Raw genomic sequence first — 17,098 nt, 5'->3', positions numbered from 1 at the left:
TCTCAGGACTTGTTCTGTATGCAGGATGTGATGTCATTGATGGTCGAACAAGACGCCTGAAACTTCAAGAAATACAAAAGTTTAACGAGCAGATTATCCACTGTCCAAAGTTTTAAAACTCTCCCTGCTCAAGAATATAAATATATAAAATCTGTTTGGCCTGAGGCTTTCTGTGTCCTTCAATATCCTGCAGCAAAGCTCGGATTTGTGCGTGAATGTGGCCCAGACACGGAGAGACACCCGTGAGATACGGGACGCCTGCTGTTCTCTGACACTCGGGGGGCTGGTCTGTGAGGTGTGGTGCTTCTGCTTAGTTTGATATAAGCTGCGACAGTTATTCGATTAGTAATCAATTACTAAATTAATCACCAACTCACCAACGATTCAAGTGGTTTTTATGAAGAAGAAAAAGTCCAAATTCTCTGATTTCAGCTTCTTAAATGTGAATATTTTCTGGTTTCTTTGCTCCTCCATGACCGTAAACTCAATATCTTTGGTGTGTGGACAAAACAAAACATCATGTTGGTGTTTGGGTAAACATGATTGACATTTTTCACCATTTTATAAATCGAGAAAATAGTCGACAGATGAAACGATAATGAAAACAACCGCCAGTTGCAGCCCTAGTTTGATTATTCAGTGACTTCATAGATGTGATGGAGTGAGGACATAAATTGCACCCAGACTTCAAATATAAAGAAGTTTATGGATTCGTCTTTTTTTTATTTTTAAGTGCTTGGTGTGTGAATCTAGTTTTCTCCAGGCACAAACAGACCAGAAGGACTGGAGTTATTTTTAGTGCAGGCCTCTCTGCTGGGACCTCTTTTTTTTGTCTGCGTGCAGAGAGCATGATTTAACAGAGGAAATATTGACCGTCTGGAAAATGCGCATAAAGACCATTTTTAAAGAACAGGGCGAGGAAGTGCGACAGTTTCCCTGCTCTGCTAATGGTCGTTTATTGATGGGCAAGGCTGAACCACAGACTGCGGGCGTCCGCGTGTGCCCAAGTGCGTTTCTATCATATGCACAGTGCATGTCTTTGAGTGCGTCGGAGTCTTGCCGGTTAATCTCCCTTCCCCTACAGCTGCTGGTAATTGTTATTTTGGACCAGGGGTCTTCAAATCGCACGTCTCCCGAGGGGAGCATGGGAGAGTTGAAGGGATGCGCTGGCGCTCTGCCCCTTTTTATCCTTTACGAAAACAACAAGCCCCCAATTACCACAACTTGTCTCCAAAAACCATACCCCTTGAGTCGCAACTTAAATCCGAGCACACCGACACGATACAGACATATTTTTGTTGTAAATCAGAGAGGCACTCTCCAACGATATAATCCACTCCGATGTTCACGAGGGAATGAACCGGTTTTTAAAGGAAGAAAAGTGCTTCTTATAAATCCGGGACAAAGTTTGAGAATCATCACATCTTAATGTTTTCTTCAGTATCAAAGTAATCCTGTGATGGTTGTCTTTACTTCCATTGTTACCATGAAAATGTGGCTCAGTTGGCAGACTGAGCTATAAATGGTGTCATTTTACCAAAATGTAAGCAAAACACCAAAAGAGAAGTGAGTGCCAAATGATTTTAGCATAAACTCTGAGGCTATCCTCCTTATCATGACGACCCAGAGGTCGTCTGTGCCGGCAGCTTGTTTGTACCCATATGTGAGGCAGGGCAACAGTCCACATCGGAGGGAGGTCGGGGGTCGGTGGATATGTCAAAACACAGGAGTGTGACTGCTGTTCATTTCCCGTGTGAGACTGGCCGTCCTTGTTGTTTCTTCAACCTTGTGTTTATTACTTTAACGATGATGACGAATGTCCTCAGACCTCCGGGAAGGAAAGAGTTTGAACCCAAACCTTTTCCAAAAACCTAGACAAACCTTACCAGGCCCGACCGAGCCGAGAGAGGCGCCTGTGGGACGGGTTCATAAAAAACTGATTGACAAGTGGGGTTTTTTTTTTTGTTTCTTTTTCAATGTGGCATCTTTCTCCCGTCGGAGCCTGCCTCGCTCCGCCGCTTGTGTGTGTGTCTCATCCTCTGAAGCTGATGCCTCGACACGGCGTTTCATTTTTGTTTGGGTTTTGTTGGCTGCCTGTCTATGCTGCCAAAAATGGCCCCCTCTCTGCTTTGTCTGCCTGCCTGCCTGCCTGCCCGCATCTTTTTTTGAAACTCCAGGATGCACATACACAGCTCAGTTTGGATTACCTTTTCCCCCCCAGCAGTATAAAATAGGCTGCCGTTATACAGATGTACAGGTAAATCGAAAATGTGATTTCTTCTGCTTGGATTGTTTGGGAGAGAAGAGAGTGCGTTGTTTATGTCAATAGACAAGCTGTAATAGTTACAGTTGCATCGATCTCACACATTGCATCTACAGAATATAAATCGAGTGTTACTGCGCCAGGTCAGAAATGACAAAGCATCATAAGATTATGCTCAGAGTCATATGGCTGATATAAAGTCCGTATTGATTAAAATATAGTGGTGCTCCCGTGAGAGGATAATAAAAGTATTACAATGATGTTCCACTTCCAATACAGTTCTCTGTGTCCATTTGATGTCATGATTGGCAAATCAACAACCATTTTGCTCTGATTTTTTTCTGTTTTAAATTTGGTTTCGTGCCAACTCAAATGGATTTTTATTGCGATGTTGAAGTCTGTGCTACAGTATTGTGTGGCAGCTGTACAGCTGTCAGTATATTTTTTCAATCTCCCTTCACATTCCATTCCAATTCCTTGCGATTCCCGCCTTTTTCTTTACTCTTATCACCATCACATGAACTCATCTCTTAACCTCTCTCGTCTTCTCCTTCGACCTGTGCTTCCCGACAGGGACCCTGTGGAATCTGTCGTCCTACGAACCCCTGAAGATGGTGATCATCAACCACGGCCTGCAGACCATGACCAACGAGGTCATTATCCCGCACTCGGGGTGGGAGTATGAGCCCAACGAGGACTCGAAGCCCCGCGACGCCGAGTGGACCACCGTCTTCAAGAACACCTCCGGCTGCCTCAGGTTGGTTTGGCCTACGGGCGGTTCAGACATCAGTCCTTCTCCGTGATGTGGATTCTTCACAAGGTTTGACTGAGTTTATTCATCACGCTGTATTGTTAACATGTGGAATCGTGGATGTTTGATAGATGGTTTACAGGCGGGGGAAGTTCAGACGTCAGATGGAGTCAATAGAGAAATGGAAAAATTTACAAGTGAATTATTTTACAGTAGAACAATATGAATGCACTGGATTTCAGTTCAAGTCTCCAGCAGATAAATTGGCTGTTTTTAGGATTTAAAGGGGCAGAAAGCGATTCTGGAGAAAGCTTGTATCTGTCCCTGCAGATTTTTACAAAACGTGTGTTGCTGTAGAATCGCTTACTGCCCCTTTAATAGTTTTTTGTCTTATGTGAAAAAAAATCATAAACTATAAACTATAGCTTTGGACCGATAGTTGGATAAAACAAACAATTACAAGATCTCACTTTGGGCTCTTGAAAAATACAATTTTTCATTATTCTCTGACATGGGCAACAGGCAAATTCATATTTTTTTTATATAAATAATACTGTAGGCAGTACCTTGAGATAATGTATGTTATGATTTGTTGCTTTATATAATCATAGGTTTGGCCTAGTAAATGATAACGAAAATGATAAATAGTCTGTCTATCTATCTATCTATCTATCTATCAAATGTGAGAAATGTTGTATCAAAAATAATTGACAGCATTTTTGAAATGGATGAAAGCCAAGAGTTTTCTTGGTTTTCGGACAGGGCTTATTTTAAATCAGGAATGACACAGATATGAGGATACACTGTGGAGACCGCTGGCAGATTTATTGAGGTTAAAGTAAATTCAGGTTTACAACATGTGGACAGGGATCATCCTGGAGTTGATAGTGGAGACCCTTAACGCGCCCCAATGCCTTTAAAGACTGTCTTCACTACGGTGCCAGTTGTAGTTGGGGACAGGTGGGACAGATACGAGACTGTGTACGTTGACCCCGAGCCAGGCTCGGAGATTCAGTTTCTTTGGGCACTCCGAGAATTTCTTACATGGCAGATGCTGTGTTCTGTCTGTATGTGAGGTGGGAGTGCTGGGTGCTTCTAGGAAAACATAAACCTATCTATGACATAGCCACTTGGCACCACGTTTGTACAGTGGGTTATCTATTATGACGACATTTTATCTACTGCAGTTTTGGGATTTGTACATGTTCAATTTCTCCTTTATCACATCGTCATTCTAATACTGGCTGTTAAACTTTGGGACCACTCCAACTTGGGGGCCAATTAGCAGCATTAGCAGCAAACTAAACAAGTCACAATTAAATAATCACGCAAATTAGTTTAGTCTTGAGCTTGTTGAGGCTGAGTGAATATTGAAGAGTCCTCAGAACAAATTATTACCTCGTGACAAGTCTGTGTATTTGTTTTATATATGTCTTTGGAGCGACTGATACTGAACCTGAAATGACTGAGTCACACTCCTCTGCTTTAACGACTGCATTCAAAACCTTGACTTCTTCTTCTTCTTCTTGAATGATTTCTCAATTACCACATCGACAAACCTCACTCACCCTTTCCGGTCCATTCGTTTTAAAAATGGAAGGGTCTGTTTCAGTCCTGAGGGACTCTCTTCTGAGATAATAGCTGGACTAGCCCGTCACCTTAACCCCGTGCCCACACATACTGTGAAAGAAGACAGTAGTGGTTCAGGCCTTGATGTTTTTTTGCAAAGCAGTCACACTGCACAGCACTTTTGTCTCTGGCCTAAAGCTGCAAGCCAGCAGGAAACTGCTGCCCTCAGTGGCCCAAACTCATCAGCATTTATTTGGTCCATCAGTTCATCAGTTTATCTCCATCATCACCAGTCGGGGGTGAATGAACAACTCACCTATTCCAAACCAGAAAAAATGTGTTCAAAGAAAATGTTTGAGACGGTAAAAAAAAAGGATAAAAGAAATCAAGATTAAGTTAAAATACAAACAACCGTTAAAGCTACAGTATGTGATATTTAGAAGAACTTATTGACAGAAATTGATTATATTGTCCATAACTATGTGTTCATATATGTATAATCACCTGCAACAAAGAACCAATGTTTTTCGTCAACTTTGAATGAGTTAAATATAGTTACATGAGGTGTGACCCGACCTCCGTGTGAGTCGCCATGTTTGAACACGGTTGTTGCACAAAACGATCCAAAATACGACGCATTCGCGTTGAATGTTCCGCGCTGCCGGAAATCGGAAATGGAATCAGCGGTGCGCCACCATTAGGTGTCCCCTGTCGGGTGCTCAGTTGGTTTGCAACTTTACCACTAGATGCCCCCGGAAAAGTAAAAAAAATTACACAATGGGCCTTTAAGCAATTAGGGTCACTTTGCAATGTCCTTGGTTTGATCGTTGTTGTGTGTTTTGTTAGAATGCATTACAGGATATATATATATATATATATATATATATATTACAACCTCGAGTGGACTGACAAATGACACTTAGGAAGCTGAAGCATCCATGCCTAATGTTAATGACGCTCCACCTTATTATTATTTTTTCTATCCATAAAACACGCAAACTTTGCATAATCAGCTTCACGGACATATCTTTGCAATAAGCAGTCAAAAGAGTTATGGCCTTTTCATGGTCCTGCTCTGTTGAACCATTGGCGCTTAACTGATCAGTGGATTGAAATGTGGAACTATTTACCTGACTAAACATTTAAGCAAAAAAAAGGAACAGTACTTGATTACAGGATTTCCTACTTTTGTCTGTCACACATAACAACATTTTGGGGCTTTTGTTAGCTCGAGGTTTAGGAAATCGTAAGGGGCATTTTTTGACATTTTATCAACCAAACTATTCGTTGATAAGTTCACGAAAAAAAATTCAAAGATTATCTTTTGGAAAAGAGCATCAGCCTTATACCTAACATGAGAATCAGAGGAGAGTTAAGTGTCAGGTAAAAATCAAGTGCACCTTTAAAACACTGCCAAGCCTCAGTCAAAACCTCCTCTCTGCCTCATTCTTCTAAACGCTGTCACCAGCTGAGGATGACAACTTGAGTGCTACGATCTTGAATTCCTGTTATTAACTTCCAAGTAGTTTTTCCCCCTCCAAGTAGCTCTTCACTTCTGCCTTCCTGGCTGAGTCTGTCATTTCGCCTTCAAATCAGAATGACAGAATGAACAAAGGGGTGAGACAGAATGAGTGTATGTGGGTCATCTCATTGTCTCCTCCCGGGCCAGACAAGCCTTTTCCGGACTGTAATCCGGGGAAGATCTTCTCGTCGCAGTAGACGTTGGTTGAGATCCAGATCAATGTTAAATTTTTAAATCCAGCTCACACAGAAAGTAGCGGAGCACATGTCACGCATCTTTTGCATCGCATTAGATCGTCTCCAGCTAGTTTCTTCACGGACTGTGGAAAGTGTGGAGATGTGCATGTAATTAGTTTTTTAACATTTTCTGCTGAGTTGAAGAGCAGCATTAACCAACCACGAGGGAATATATGAAGACGCTCTGACATAGCCGAGGAAAGTCAAAGAGAAGTCATGGAAATTCTTCATCAGGGCCACAGTGGGAAACCTGTTCTCTCTTTGCCTCTTCCTCTTTCTTGTTGTCTTTCTCACGCTGCCTTTCATTATCTGCCACAATCTTACTTTTGGTGTGTGTGTGTGTGTGTGTGTGTGTGTGTGTGTGTGTGTGTGTGTGTGTGTGTGTGTGTGTGTGTGTGTGTGTGTGTGTGTGTGTGTGTGTGTGTGTGTGTGTGTGTGTGTGTATATATATACTGTCATGTTTTCCTAACACTGTATCCAAACCTCATCACCTCTGGAGTCACATGAGCTATCTCAGTGCTGTCACACATCAACAAAATCTGCCCGTCGCTCTCATTCCCTCGACCCTTGATGCAGGCCCCGCTGATGAGAGTACGTCTCCATGGCAACTGTAACCAAGCCCGCTGTTGCTTAGACCCAGGGTTAGTGCGCTGGGGAGGAAAGCGCTGATGCCAGGGAGATTCTGTCGAGTTGTGCCAACAGAGACACGGCTCACACCTCAATAAAGCAGGGGATAGTGTAATGTTCTCCGCTGTCGATAGCAGCCAGCTTGCTTGCGGCGTTTACTCCGTGGGCTCAGTGTGTGTGTGTCTGTGTGTGTGTGGATGTAAACACCTGGGTTGGGTATCAAGAGCTAGAATTTGAATGAATGTGTCTTTTGATTCCACTCTTAACCGCTGGGTTTCCATGTGCATCAGTGCTTCCACGTGTACTGTCCATAGCGTGTCGGTTATGTCAGATCAGAGGTGGAGCATGGATCATTTGAACAAAAGACACAGATAATTCAGGGACTTGTAATCACCGCACAAAAATGATCAAACGTACTGCGAGAAGTCGTCCCCATTAAAATGTCCAGCTCATGTAAAAACTTATGCTGAACAGCAAACATTTGTAAGCATGTGCAGTGAAATATAATGTTTATGTTTTAGCGTCACTAGCAGTGTTGCCCTGGGGAAGGCGATGTTGATCATCCTGTCCATGGTATTTGGCACAAATATCCAGATTAGCGTGTGAGCCCCTGACTTCTCATGTAGCACCCGCAGAAGGTCAAATTTTTCCTTTATCCAGGGATACACACTGTATCTTCCTTATACACTCAGATAACATCAAGTGAGACAGTCTAAACAAGAATAAGAAAAGGAAGCGGAATCGATACCCACCCCCAGGGTACGCATATGGTCTTTCAGTGTTGCCGCCGACCTTCAGGAGCGATAGCAGAGGTCAGCCACATCTCCATCCATCTCCATCAGTCTCCGTCAACCCGGCTCCAGTCTATTCCTGCCAGCTGCTCTTTTGTCCTCGGCTGGCCACATGACTCTGCGTGACCTTCACGCCCACACTTCATCTGATAAAGCAGCCACACTATAGACACGTCCAGATCACAGTGACGGGCTGTCAGTGTCTGTGGAGATACAGACAGACCTCTGAATGCACACCCACTGATGCTCTTAGCCTCGAATAAGGCTAAGAGCATCAGCCTCACAGTCGTCATTTGTGCAGAAATAATGAGACAAGAAATGTTGTAATGCCACCCAAAATGGAAATGAAATGTCGAGTCAGGTTTTCTCTCTGCCGTTAGAGAGAAAAGCACAAATGGAGAATTGTCTAAAATTCTTTTTTCTTTTTTCAAAGATCTGAACTATTTCCTGATAAATAATAAAAGAACTTGTGCTTTCAAGGAGACATGCACCTCTTCCATTTCTGCACTGTGGTAACCACAGAAAATGTCTTAGAGCTGCAGTGTCATATATGTGGCGCAGGAGGTAGAGTCGATCGCCCACTAACCCGGAGGTTGGCGGTTTGACCCCGGCATCCCCCAGTCCGAAAGTCGTTGTGCCTTTGGGCAAGAAACTTAAAGGGGCAGTACGCTATTTTGGAGAAAGCTTGTTTTCTCTCTTTGTTGTTGTTGTGATTTTACTGTACTGCACGAGCTGGGACGCTAACCCACGCTAACCCTACGGGAGTCCGACGCACTAGCGACTAGGCCAAAACTGCGGAGTTGCAGCGCCACCCGCTTTCGGAGCACACACAAAAGCGACAACTAAAGGATGGTGAGGAAATATTTGTTGATTTTTAGAAAACATGTATTGCTTTAGAATTGCTTACTGACCCTTTAACCCTAACTTGCCTCATATATATCTCTAGATATATATGTATATAGATATATATTGTCATTATATTCTTTAATATCAGAGTATACATAATTTTGTCAGTGATGTCACAGGCTGAAAAATATATCTGCTGTTGAAGAGGAAGAAAGAAAAATGTCTAGTGATAAAAACATTTAAAATTGCTCAAAAGCTGAAAATGTTGGAGACAGTGAAATACACCAAAAGTGGTGATGTTAGCCTTAATTGGCATATCAGACCAATGACACTGAAGAGAATTTACTTTCTGCTTTAAGTGGAGAAACGCTAAATGGAAAACATAATCATTGCATGAGGTCCTGTGAGGTTGTTTGTCTTCACGAAAACAAAAGCAAAGTTTGTTTTAATACACCACGAAGCAATCAAATTAAAGGGGCAGTAAGTGATTTAAATCCAATATACCATCTGTAAAAATCTGCGAATGTTTCCTCGCGGTCTGCTAGCTCAGAAAAAGAATCCTAGTTTTTAAATCGAAAAACAAAAAAATGGTGCGGACCGCACCACACGACACTGTGTGTGCGGTTTGTAAACATCTATCCCCGACACCTTAGGAGACGTGCTAGCAAACAGCGCTACTGTACGAATGACTGTTTTTGGTCCAGTGCTCAGCGTGTCGGTCGCCCGTCTGGAGGCTGCGGGTTCGAGGATCGGTCAGTGTAGTAAATCATCAACAATAAAAAAGGGTTTAAGCGTTTCTCCAAACCCCTTAAAGGTGACGTATTATGGAAAAATCACTTTGTCACTGTTTGTGCACATAATGTGTGTGTATCTGTGGAGCCTACTGGCCCACAAACTGTGAATAAAGACCACCATGTCGTTTTTTCATGACCAGTCTAAACCCTCCAGTCTGGCTCTGAACCACTGGTTCAGATTTCTCTCCCAATGGGATGTCACAGTTGGACTCTTTTGGGGGGCAACCCCGCCTGCAATCTGAGAATCTCCACTTCTCCGGTTCAAGGGCGTGACAGTTCCTACACATTTTGAAATCGGTTGACCAATCACAACAGACTGGCCAATCAGAGCAGACTGGGGTTTCCCCCCTGGGGAGGGAGGGGCTAAAATAAATCCGGGTGTTTTACACAGACGGGGGAAAAGGGGAGCTGCAGGAATGGGCAGTATGAGAACATTGATGATTTTTCTGAACATTAGAGCATGTAAACCTTTTCAAGTGGAAACCCAAATTAAAAGTAAGAACTTGAATATGAGCAGAATATATCTCCTTTTAAAATCAATTTCCACGATTTTTTGCTCATTTGCATAACCACATAACCTAATACTGCTGACTTATTTTTCAAGGTCTTGAAGATGCATGCGATCCGACTTGATGTAATAAGCTTAAAAGCAAGGGCATGCAGCTGGGCTCCTGATGTTTGATAGCATTAGTAAGTTACTCAGCTGGAGAGGAGGTGCAGTATTACGACGACAGATGGTGCGCTGATGGCGCAGCGGTAGTCTTCAGTAAGTCAAAAACGGAATATTACACCATGAGATCACAAAGACAACAGCATCTTCCTAAAACTATCTGCACTGACAGACACGCCATCCATAAACCCTTCACCGAGACAACTGCTCCCTGGAAATCAAACAGCTGACAATAAAACACTTCTGTCTGTCTGCCCCCCGCCAAACACACCCCTGTCAAATAAATCCAAGGCGGACGCTCCTCCGGATCAGTTTAAAGGGAAGGTGGTGCCTGTTTCTAACAGCTGAAGACGGATGGGTTCGGTTTATGAGCAGGGGTCCAGATGTACGGTGCCTTCTGCACGGTCTCCACCGAAGTTGGAGTTTTAATCAGCACTAGTTGCTGGTCGGTTACGTGGGTCGCCACTCCATATAGACAAATGGCGGAAATACTCACCGGTACAGAAGATGACTATGGCAGGTGAATGGTTGGAGTTTTACTCATCGTTTGTCCCCTCTTACATGTAAATTAATAATGAGTGTGCAAAGAAGGGTCATTTTCCAAATCGTTCGGTCATAACACGTTACGGCTGTGCAGTCGTGCCCTGTGTTGTTAAAACGGTTGTTAAAACGAATCATCCACGTGTGTCGCGGTGTTGGATGTGATATGTGTCCGCACAGCACCGTAAGGCGCTCCAGCTCTGCTTACCTCTGCAAAGGCTGCCACTCTTCCACAGGACTAACTGGGGGTCGGCTAATGGGATTATGTGGGTTGGAAGCCCTCATAAATGAAGTCCCCGGTGAGGAGCGGGGAGCCCCAGCGATCCCTTAACCCTCTTTAAAGCCTTGCCTTTCACAGTCAGTCAGGCGGCCGCGCTAAGACGGCTCCGGCTCTGCCGCCACGCTTATAAGAGCGGTGCTCGGGGCGGCCGGCTCATGTATCGGCGATGGCATTTCCCTTCCGTACCAAAAAATGAAATTTATGTTCCTCATTTTCTTAAGATTATTTCTAAGGCAGTCAGGATTTCTTACATTGTGGTGTTGAGGTCAAACGGGAAGGTTGGAGACCAGCGGTAACATGCAAACCTCCAAAAAAATCACATGGTGGGCTAAGATGGATATCTAAATCTTCTTGGGAAATCACGAAACGTGAAATGATACTAATCGTGGGTTGTACACATGAAGGTAAAAATGAAGTTTTTTGTTATGTTTAATTGGTTTTATATCCTGTCCCTGATATTAAATTCCTATATTGTGGCAAATTTGTGGCAATATTGTGGCAAGTGGCCAATGGAGGATTACAGTGTACTACTTCCTGCTTCAGGGTTTAAGTGGGTTTATGTGCTAAAATTGTTTAAATTTGAGATTCTGTCTCAAATATTTACAAAGTGCAACTGCCTTTGAAAATATCACTGAAAGCCCCCAAAAAGTATATTTTACTTTATGGAACTATGGGATTCCATACCCACGGATATAAGAGATGCAAGCTCTCTGAACATTTTAAAATGGCAAGTGGAAACTTACTAATTTGACATTGCTTTTAACTGCCACTCTTCTGTTGTTTTATTCTTATATTTTACATATTTTATTGTTTTTATGCCCCACTTGTTTTGTTTTTTTTCAACATTTTTCTTGCTCTTCACATACCTTCTTCTTCTTTTGTTTGTTATTCATTTGATGCTTGGTATTGCCGTGCAGTATTTCCTCTTGTAACATGACGATTTTTGTCCTTTCCTTGTCCTAAAGAACTTTGCTCTACACCTCTTTGTATTGAAGGTGCCTTATAAATATAGTGTATTATTGTTATTATTTTGATTGTATACTTAAAACAACTTCCCTCACAGTCTTCCTAAACTTAGAACCGTTCTGCTTCAGAGCAGCTTCTGTGTCTCTGATGATCGGTTGATGCCGCTCATGCTCACAGACAGTGTGTGTGTGTGTGTGTGTGTGTGTGTGTGTGTGTGTGTGTGTGTGTGTGTGTGTGTGTGTGTGTGTGTGTCTCTCTCACCCTTTCCTGTAGAAACGTGAGCTCAGACGGAGCAGAGGCTCGGCGCCGACTGAGGGAATGCGAGGGATTGGTGGACGCCCTGCTTCACGCTCTCCAATCAGCTGTAGGGAAGAAAGACATGGACAATAAGGTAGGACAACCCACAATATTAGTTCATACAGTTTTTGTTTTTTTACATAGAAATTGCCTAGCTCGTATTGAAGTGCCACACAGATGCATTTTTATATGGCAACTTCACCGCGTCTCTTTTCTCCCAGTCCGTGGAGAACTGCGTTTGTATCATGAGGAACCTGTCCTACCACGTCCACAAAGAGGTGCCAGGCGCCGAGAGGTTCCTGGACCCGTCAGCACCACAGGCCCCCGGCTCAGCAGGTCCGCAGAGGAAGAAGAAGGATGATGCCGGCTGCTTCGGAGGCAAGAAGGCCAAAGGTGAGGATGAGGAAGCAGGGAGACGCAGAAAAAAAACGACTACCAGCACTAATCAGCATCAAACATTTACAGAACCCCGAAATTAGATTCACGCCTCTTCAATAAAACACGTAATCCTTTAGAAAATGCTGAAAAAAGTATGGTGATGGTAATTGCACAACAGGCAACTTAGGACCAATTAGAAATAAAACGTTAAAAAATGTAATTTTCTTTAATAGCATTTTGCTACAATGATTGGTAGCAGATTCAGGCAGTGTTTCCATAGTCCTCCTTCTCTTTAATCCCCTGTAAAAATATGATTGAAAAATGGAAAATAAATTAAAACAGCTGGACTGCATACATCATTCTTGCTTTTGTAGTGAAATGTGAATGGATGGATGCCACATAAAAAGTGTTGTCATGATCTTTTTCAGAGGAACCAGCAGTAGTTTAGACAGAAAAACAATACACTTTTACATTTTTGAATCATTCAACATCAGCTGTATTGTCCCAGGTGATACGTGGTTTGTCAACAGGATTTAAAGTAACATCACACGCTGAGACACCAACTCACCTCATCAAAGCCATCGGAACACTGGCATTTCAGTCGGTGAAAAAATAAATACTCACCGTAATTAAACATATTGAAATTGTGTATTTGTACGAGCTCCATCTTTGTCAGAGCTTGGTGAACTCAAACAGGTGGAAAGCCGCAACTCAGATTGTTTGGCGTGTGCCGACGTTGACGATGAGGCTGTAACCTCTTCCCCGCAATATGTTGTCAAATCACTTACATAATTGATGTCTATCGAGGCGCCGTCTGCTGCGTCGGGAGGTTTTGTCGTTTGCCACTCGGCTTAACAGATGCGCCGCGTACGTATGTGCTGTTGGCTGCGTCTTAATCAGCCATCTTTCCGGGCCGTTAAGCTAAACGACACAGTTATCTCCCCGCCGTAAAACAATAATGGCTGGCATTAATCAGTCAGCCAATGAGGTGTGACTGCCAGCCAGCGACCCCTGACTCCCAGCGTCTCACTGGAGAATCCTTTAGGTCCAGGGGTCAGGGACGACACAAGGGGCTTGCGCGTGTACAGATTTATAAAAGAACCCAATTAACACGTGCGCGCGCACTCTGGGCCATGAGGCGCGCTTGGCTGCCGCGCGCCCCTGAAGGTGCGCTCCGACGGAGGAAACATTAAATGCAGCTATAAAGGGGCGCGGAGGCGGGTGGTTAAGCGGCACTGTCGGCCATACGCCGGGGTAATTTGTTACCTCAAGTAGCCTCTGTTTGGTCTGCTCGTCAGTCGAATGTCACTCCCAGTGCAGGGCGCCACGTTATGATCAGCACGCGCCTCGCGCCATAAACAGTCTTGAGTCTCTTCGGCTGCTTTTTCACACGTCTTTGAGCACATCTCTTCCCACGCAGCACTTTTAATGACGCACTTACACAGAGGCTGGCAGCTTCTGTATGTATATGTCTCACTGTTACTCTCCGTCCTGCCCTTCGAGCTCCTTTTTCTCGTCCTTCCCTCATGTCCTCTTTTCCATTATTAGTCTCTCTCCCTTTCTAGCCACTCTTCATATTCTCTCTGACTATTTGACTGGTTCCTTCTCTAAAACTCCGTCCCCCTGATGCCGACTCTTTGAACAGAACTCCTATGGACTGTTTAGTGGCTTCCTTTCTTGCCTCTCTTCTATCTTAAAAGTGCCCCTTCATTTTTCTCTCTTCGCTCTCTCCGTCGACCTTTTCCTCCGTTCCCTTCACCCTTTCACCCCTCCATTCAGTAAAAGTTTGACTCCCCTTTGTTCGCGTATATTGCACAGCTTCTTCCGAGCGCGCACATCTTTTTTCACCATGCCTCTTCTCTGTTCTCCCCGCTTTGTGTTTCTTTTTTTTTGCATTGCTGCTGCTTCCTCGGCTAACTATAGAGGAATGGTTTAATCAAGGTGAGTGTACCTCCTTCAACCCTTCTCACTTCAGCATATTCCATCCCTTTGCTGTAGAATGTAGTTAGAAGTGGGTTTGGGTGTCCTCCAAAAACCCGACAAAACTTGCAAGAACTTCAGAAAATCAAAGAGTTTCACTCATTCCACATACATCCCCTCACCATACCTACCCAACGTACCGTAGCACCGAGTCTTATAGACCCCCCCATCCCAATCTTCACAGTCTATTAGTGTTAGCTTTTCCTCGGTCTTCTAAAATAAGTGAAGGGTAAAGGGAGTGCTCGGTGAAACAGGTAAGTGCCTTGGCTTTTGTCAGGACGTAAGTAGAGCTTGACTAATCAAACGAATCAAAGATGCAGTAATTGAATTGAAATTAAAAGCCAGAAATCGAAACCCCAAAGTGTCTTTTGTCTGTAGCTCTGTATGATTGAACTGGGCCTTTTAAACTCAAGATAAAACTAATCCCTAACAGTTACTGCAGAAAAACTGCTGCTGACTGTACCCAACTTGAGCCCTTCTTCTCTCATCCCTTGGTTTTTATTTGAGCAGAAATGTCAAGCTCTGCTGCAGGCCCTGTTTGTGTTTGTGTGTGTGTGTGTGTGTGTGTGTGTGTGTGTGTGTGTGTGTGTGTGTGTGTGTGTGTGTGTGTGTGTGTGTGTGTGTGTGTGTGTGTGTGTGTGTGTGTGTGTGTGTGTGTGTGTGTGTGTGTCTGAGGTCGTCACACCTCACTATCCTTGGAATTTGAAAGTTTCCCTGAAAAAGTTTAGTTTGTTCGTGCTTTACCCATGAAAAGTTCTTCACTTGTTGCAAAGAACCTTGATTAAAAAAAAACTTAAATGCTCTTATTCATGTTCCTGCTGGGAGTTGGATTGAAAAGATTCACGTCAGAGCCGGAAGTCAATTAGCTCGGCTTCTCTAAATACAGCTAAAACAAACTGCAGACGATGCATGTGATTATCTTACCTTTGGACAGAGTCAGTGGCGACATCTGCTTTCTGTCTGAAAGAACTTTTGAAAAATGTTAAATAAACATTAAAGGATCATTTGTGATTCAGATTGAGCTTCCCGTCATTAATGTAACATTGATCCATTATGTACCATTCCACCGGAGGACAGCTCTAACTAGCTGATGTCTCACTTCACATTAAAAGGCAAATCATTCTCCAACCTTGATTTCGGCAACTCGAGTGTATGAGCTCGTTTCCTGAAAGGGAAGCAGGGATTCGGCCCAGAGGGATGGTTCATAACTCCGACTCTAACTATGACTTCCTACCTTATCTTCAGTGGCCATAGATTTCACTTGGCCTTTCTGTCTCCGTATCTCTTTATTGTGCCGTGTGCACGTCCTTGTGCATGTGAGATGATCATCAGCTGACTGCCGCTGCAGTCAACCCACCAACACACCTATTCCATTCAGGCATTTTGGCTCTCATGCACATCAGAGAAGCATATCATGGAGAGAAAGTGTGTGTATTCATATGTATGTGTGTGGTCTTGCGCTCGTTTTTGTAATACATGCCCGATATTCATCCATGTGAACACACTGGTGTGTGAACAGCCAGGGCAGAAGATAGTGTGTGTTCTATTATGTGTGTTTGAACATACCATGCTTCTACCTTTTCTGTGTTGTTTGTACATGTAAACAGTTTTGCCTTATTGTTGATGCGTGTGTAGTATATTCCTGGATTAGACCGATATGTGAATTTCGTCATTTCCATCTATACCAGATATATAGAACCCATCTATATATTGTTTTTAATGGTGGTTTCAGTGCTTATTGAGATGACATTTTTCATTTACCGCAAAGGAAATACAGTTGTGATTCAAAGACAATAATGTCCGCCTTCCAAACTCATATCGGTCTAACTCTGGTATCCACCGCATTGCCCTTTACGATCCATGCTGTCTCGCGATGGGACACTGACGTCGTCCTCCCTCCTCTCTCCCTTACCCAGGCAGAAAAAATGGCGAAAACGACAAAAACTACGACACCCTGGATCTGCCCAAGCGCGCAGAGCCGTCGAAAGGTAGGAGCTCGTCCGGCAAAAGCGACACACATCCCCTCTGTTCACACTCTCACCGCCGCGGGAGAATGTTACAGAGGAGAGCGAGTCTGCAAGGGACTTACAGTTATCGTTATTTGCGCGGCGCCAAATCACAACACATATTATGTCAAGGCATTTTGCATAGTGAGGTCGAGACCTCACAATATCACAGAGAAACCCAACAGTTCCCACAATGAGCAGCACTTGGCGACTGTGGAGAAGAAAAACAACTCCCTTTTAACAGGAAGACATGTCTAGCAAAATGTTCTAACCGGACTCAGTTGTGGGCAAAACATCTGCTTCGATCGGTCGGGGTTACAGGTGGAGGCATGAGTGTGATGTGTTTGGTTGAATTACATTACATTACATTCATTTTGCTGACGCTTTTGTCCAAAGCGACACACAACCATCAACCATATCTGAGGTTGGGAAGTAGCATTAAGGGGTTCTTTCCCAAGGGCCCACACTGGATATTAGCCATGTCTTGGCGGGGAATCGGACCCTGACCTTCCGTACCAAAGACAGCGGTGTGACCCCCTGAGGAGTACCAGCTCCTGGTTGAAGGCCTGCCAGCCGTGTGGG

At 43.8% G+C, this 17,098-nt stretch overlaps 1 protein-coding gene across 16 annotated transcripts in view; it reads left to right on the top strand.

The window, feature by feature from the left end:
• arvcfb (ARVCF delta catenin family member b) overlaps positions 1 to 17,098 on the top strand; it is a 215,336-nt gene that overhangs the window by 158,109 nt on the left and 40,129 nt on the right. For 14 of the 16 annotated variants that reach the window (XM_035639699.2, XM_035639698.2, XM_047330951.1 and 11 more), the window contains 5 exons: positions 2,837 to 3,020; positions 12,129 to 12,246; positions 12,374 to 12,545; positions 14,454 to 14,471; positions 16,427 to 16,498. In XM_035639699.2, the coding sequence (XP_035495592.2) occupies positions 2,837 to 3,020; positions 12,129 to 12,246; positions 12,374 to 12,545; positions 14,454 to 14,471; positions 16,427 to 16,498 (564 nt within the window). The remainder of the gene's footprint in view (positions 1 to 2,836; positions 3,021 to 12,128; positions 12,247 to 12,373; positions 12,546 to 14,453; positions 14,472 to 16,426; positions 16,499 to 17,098) is intronic. The other 2 variants (XM_035639700.2, XM_047330952.1) reach the window with 1 other exon arrangement.

Source organism: Scophthalmus maximus, chromosome 3 (genome assembly GCF_022379125.1).
Source record: "Scophthalmus maximus strain ysfricsl-2021 chromosome 3, ASM2237912v1, whole genome shotgun sequence".
Taxonomy (NCBI): domain Eukaryota; kingdom Metazoa; phylum Chordata; class Actinopteri; order Pleuronectiformes; family Scophthalmidae; genus Scophthalmus; species Scophthalmus maximus.
This window is presented reverse-complemented; position numbering and strand designations above follow the sequence as displayed.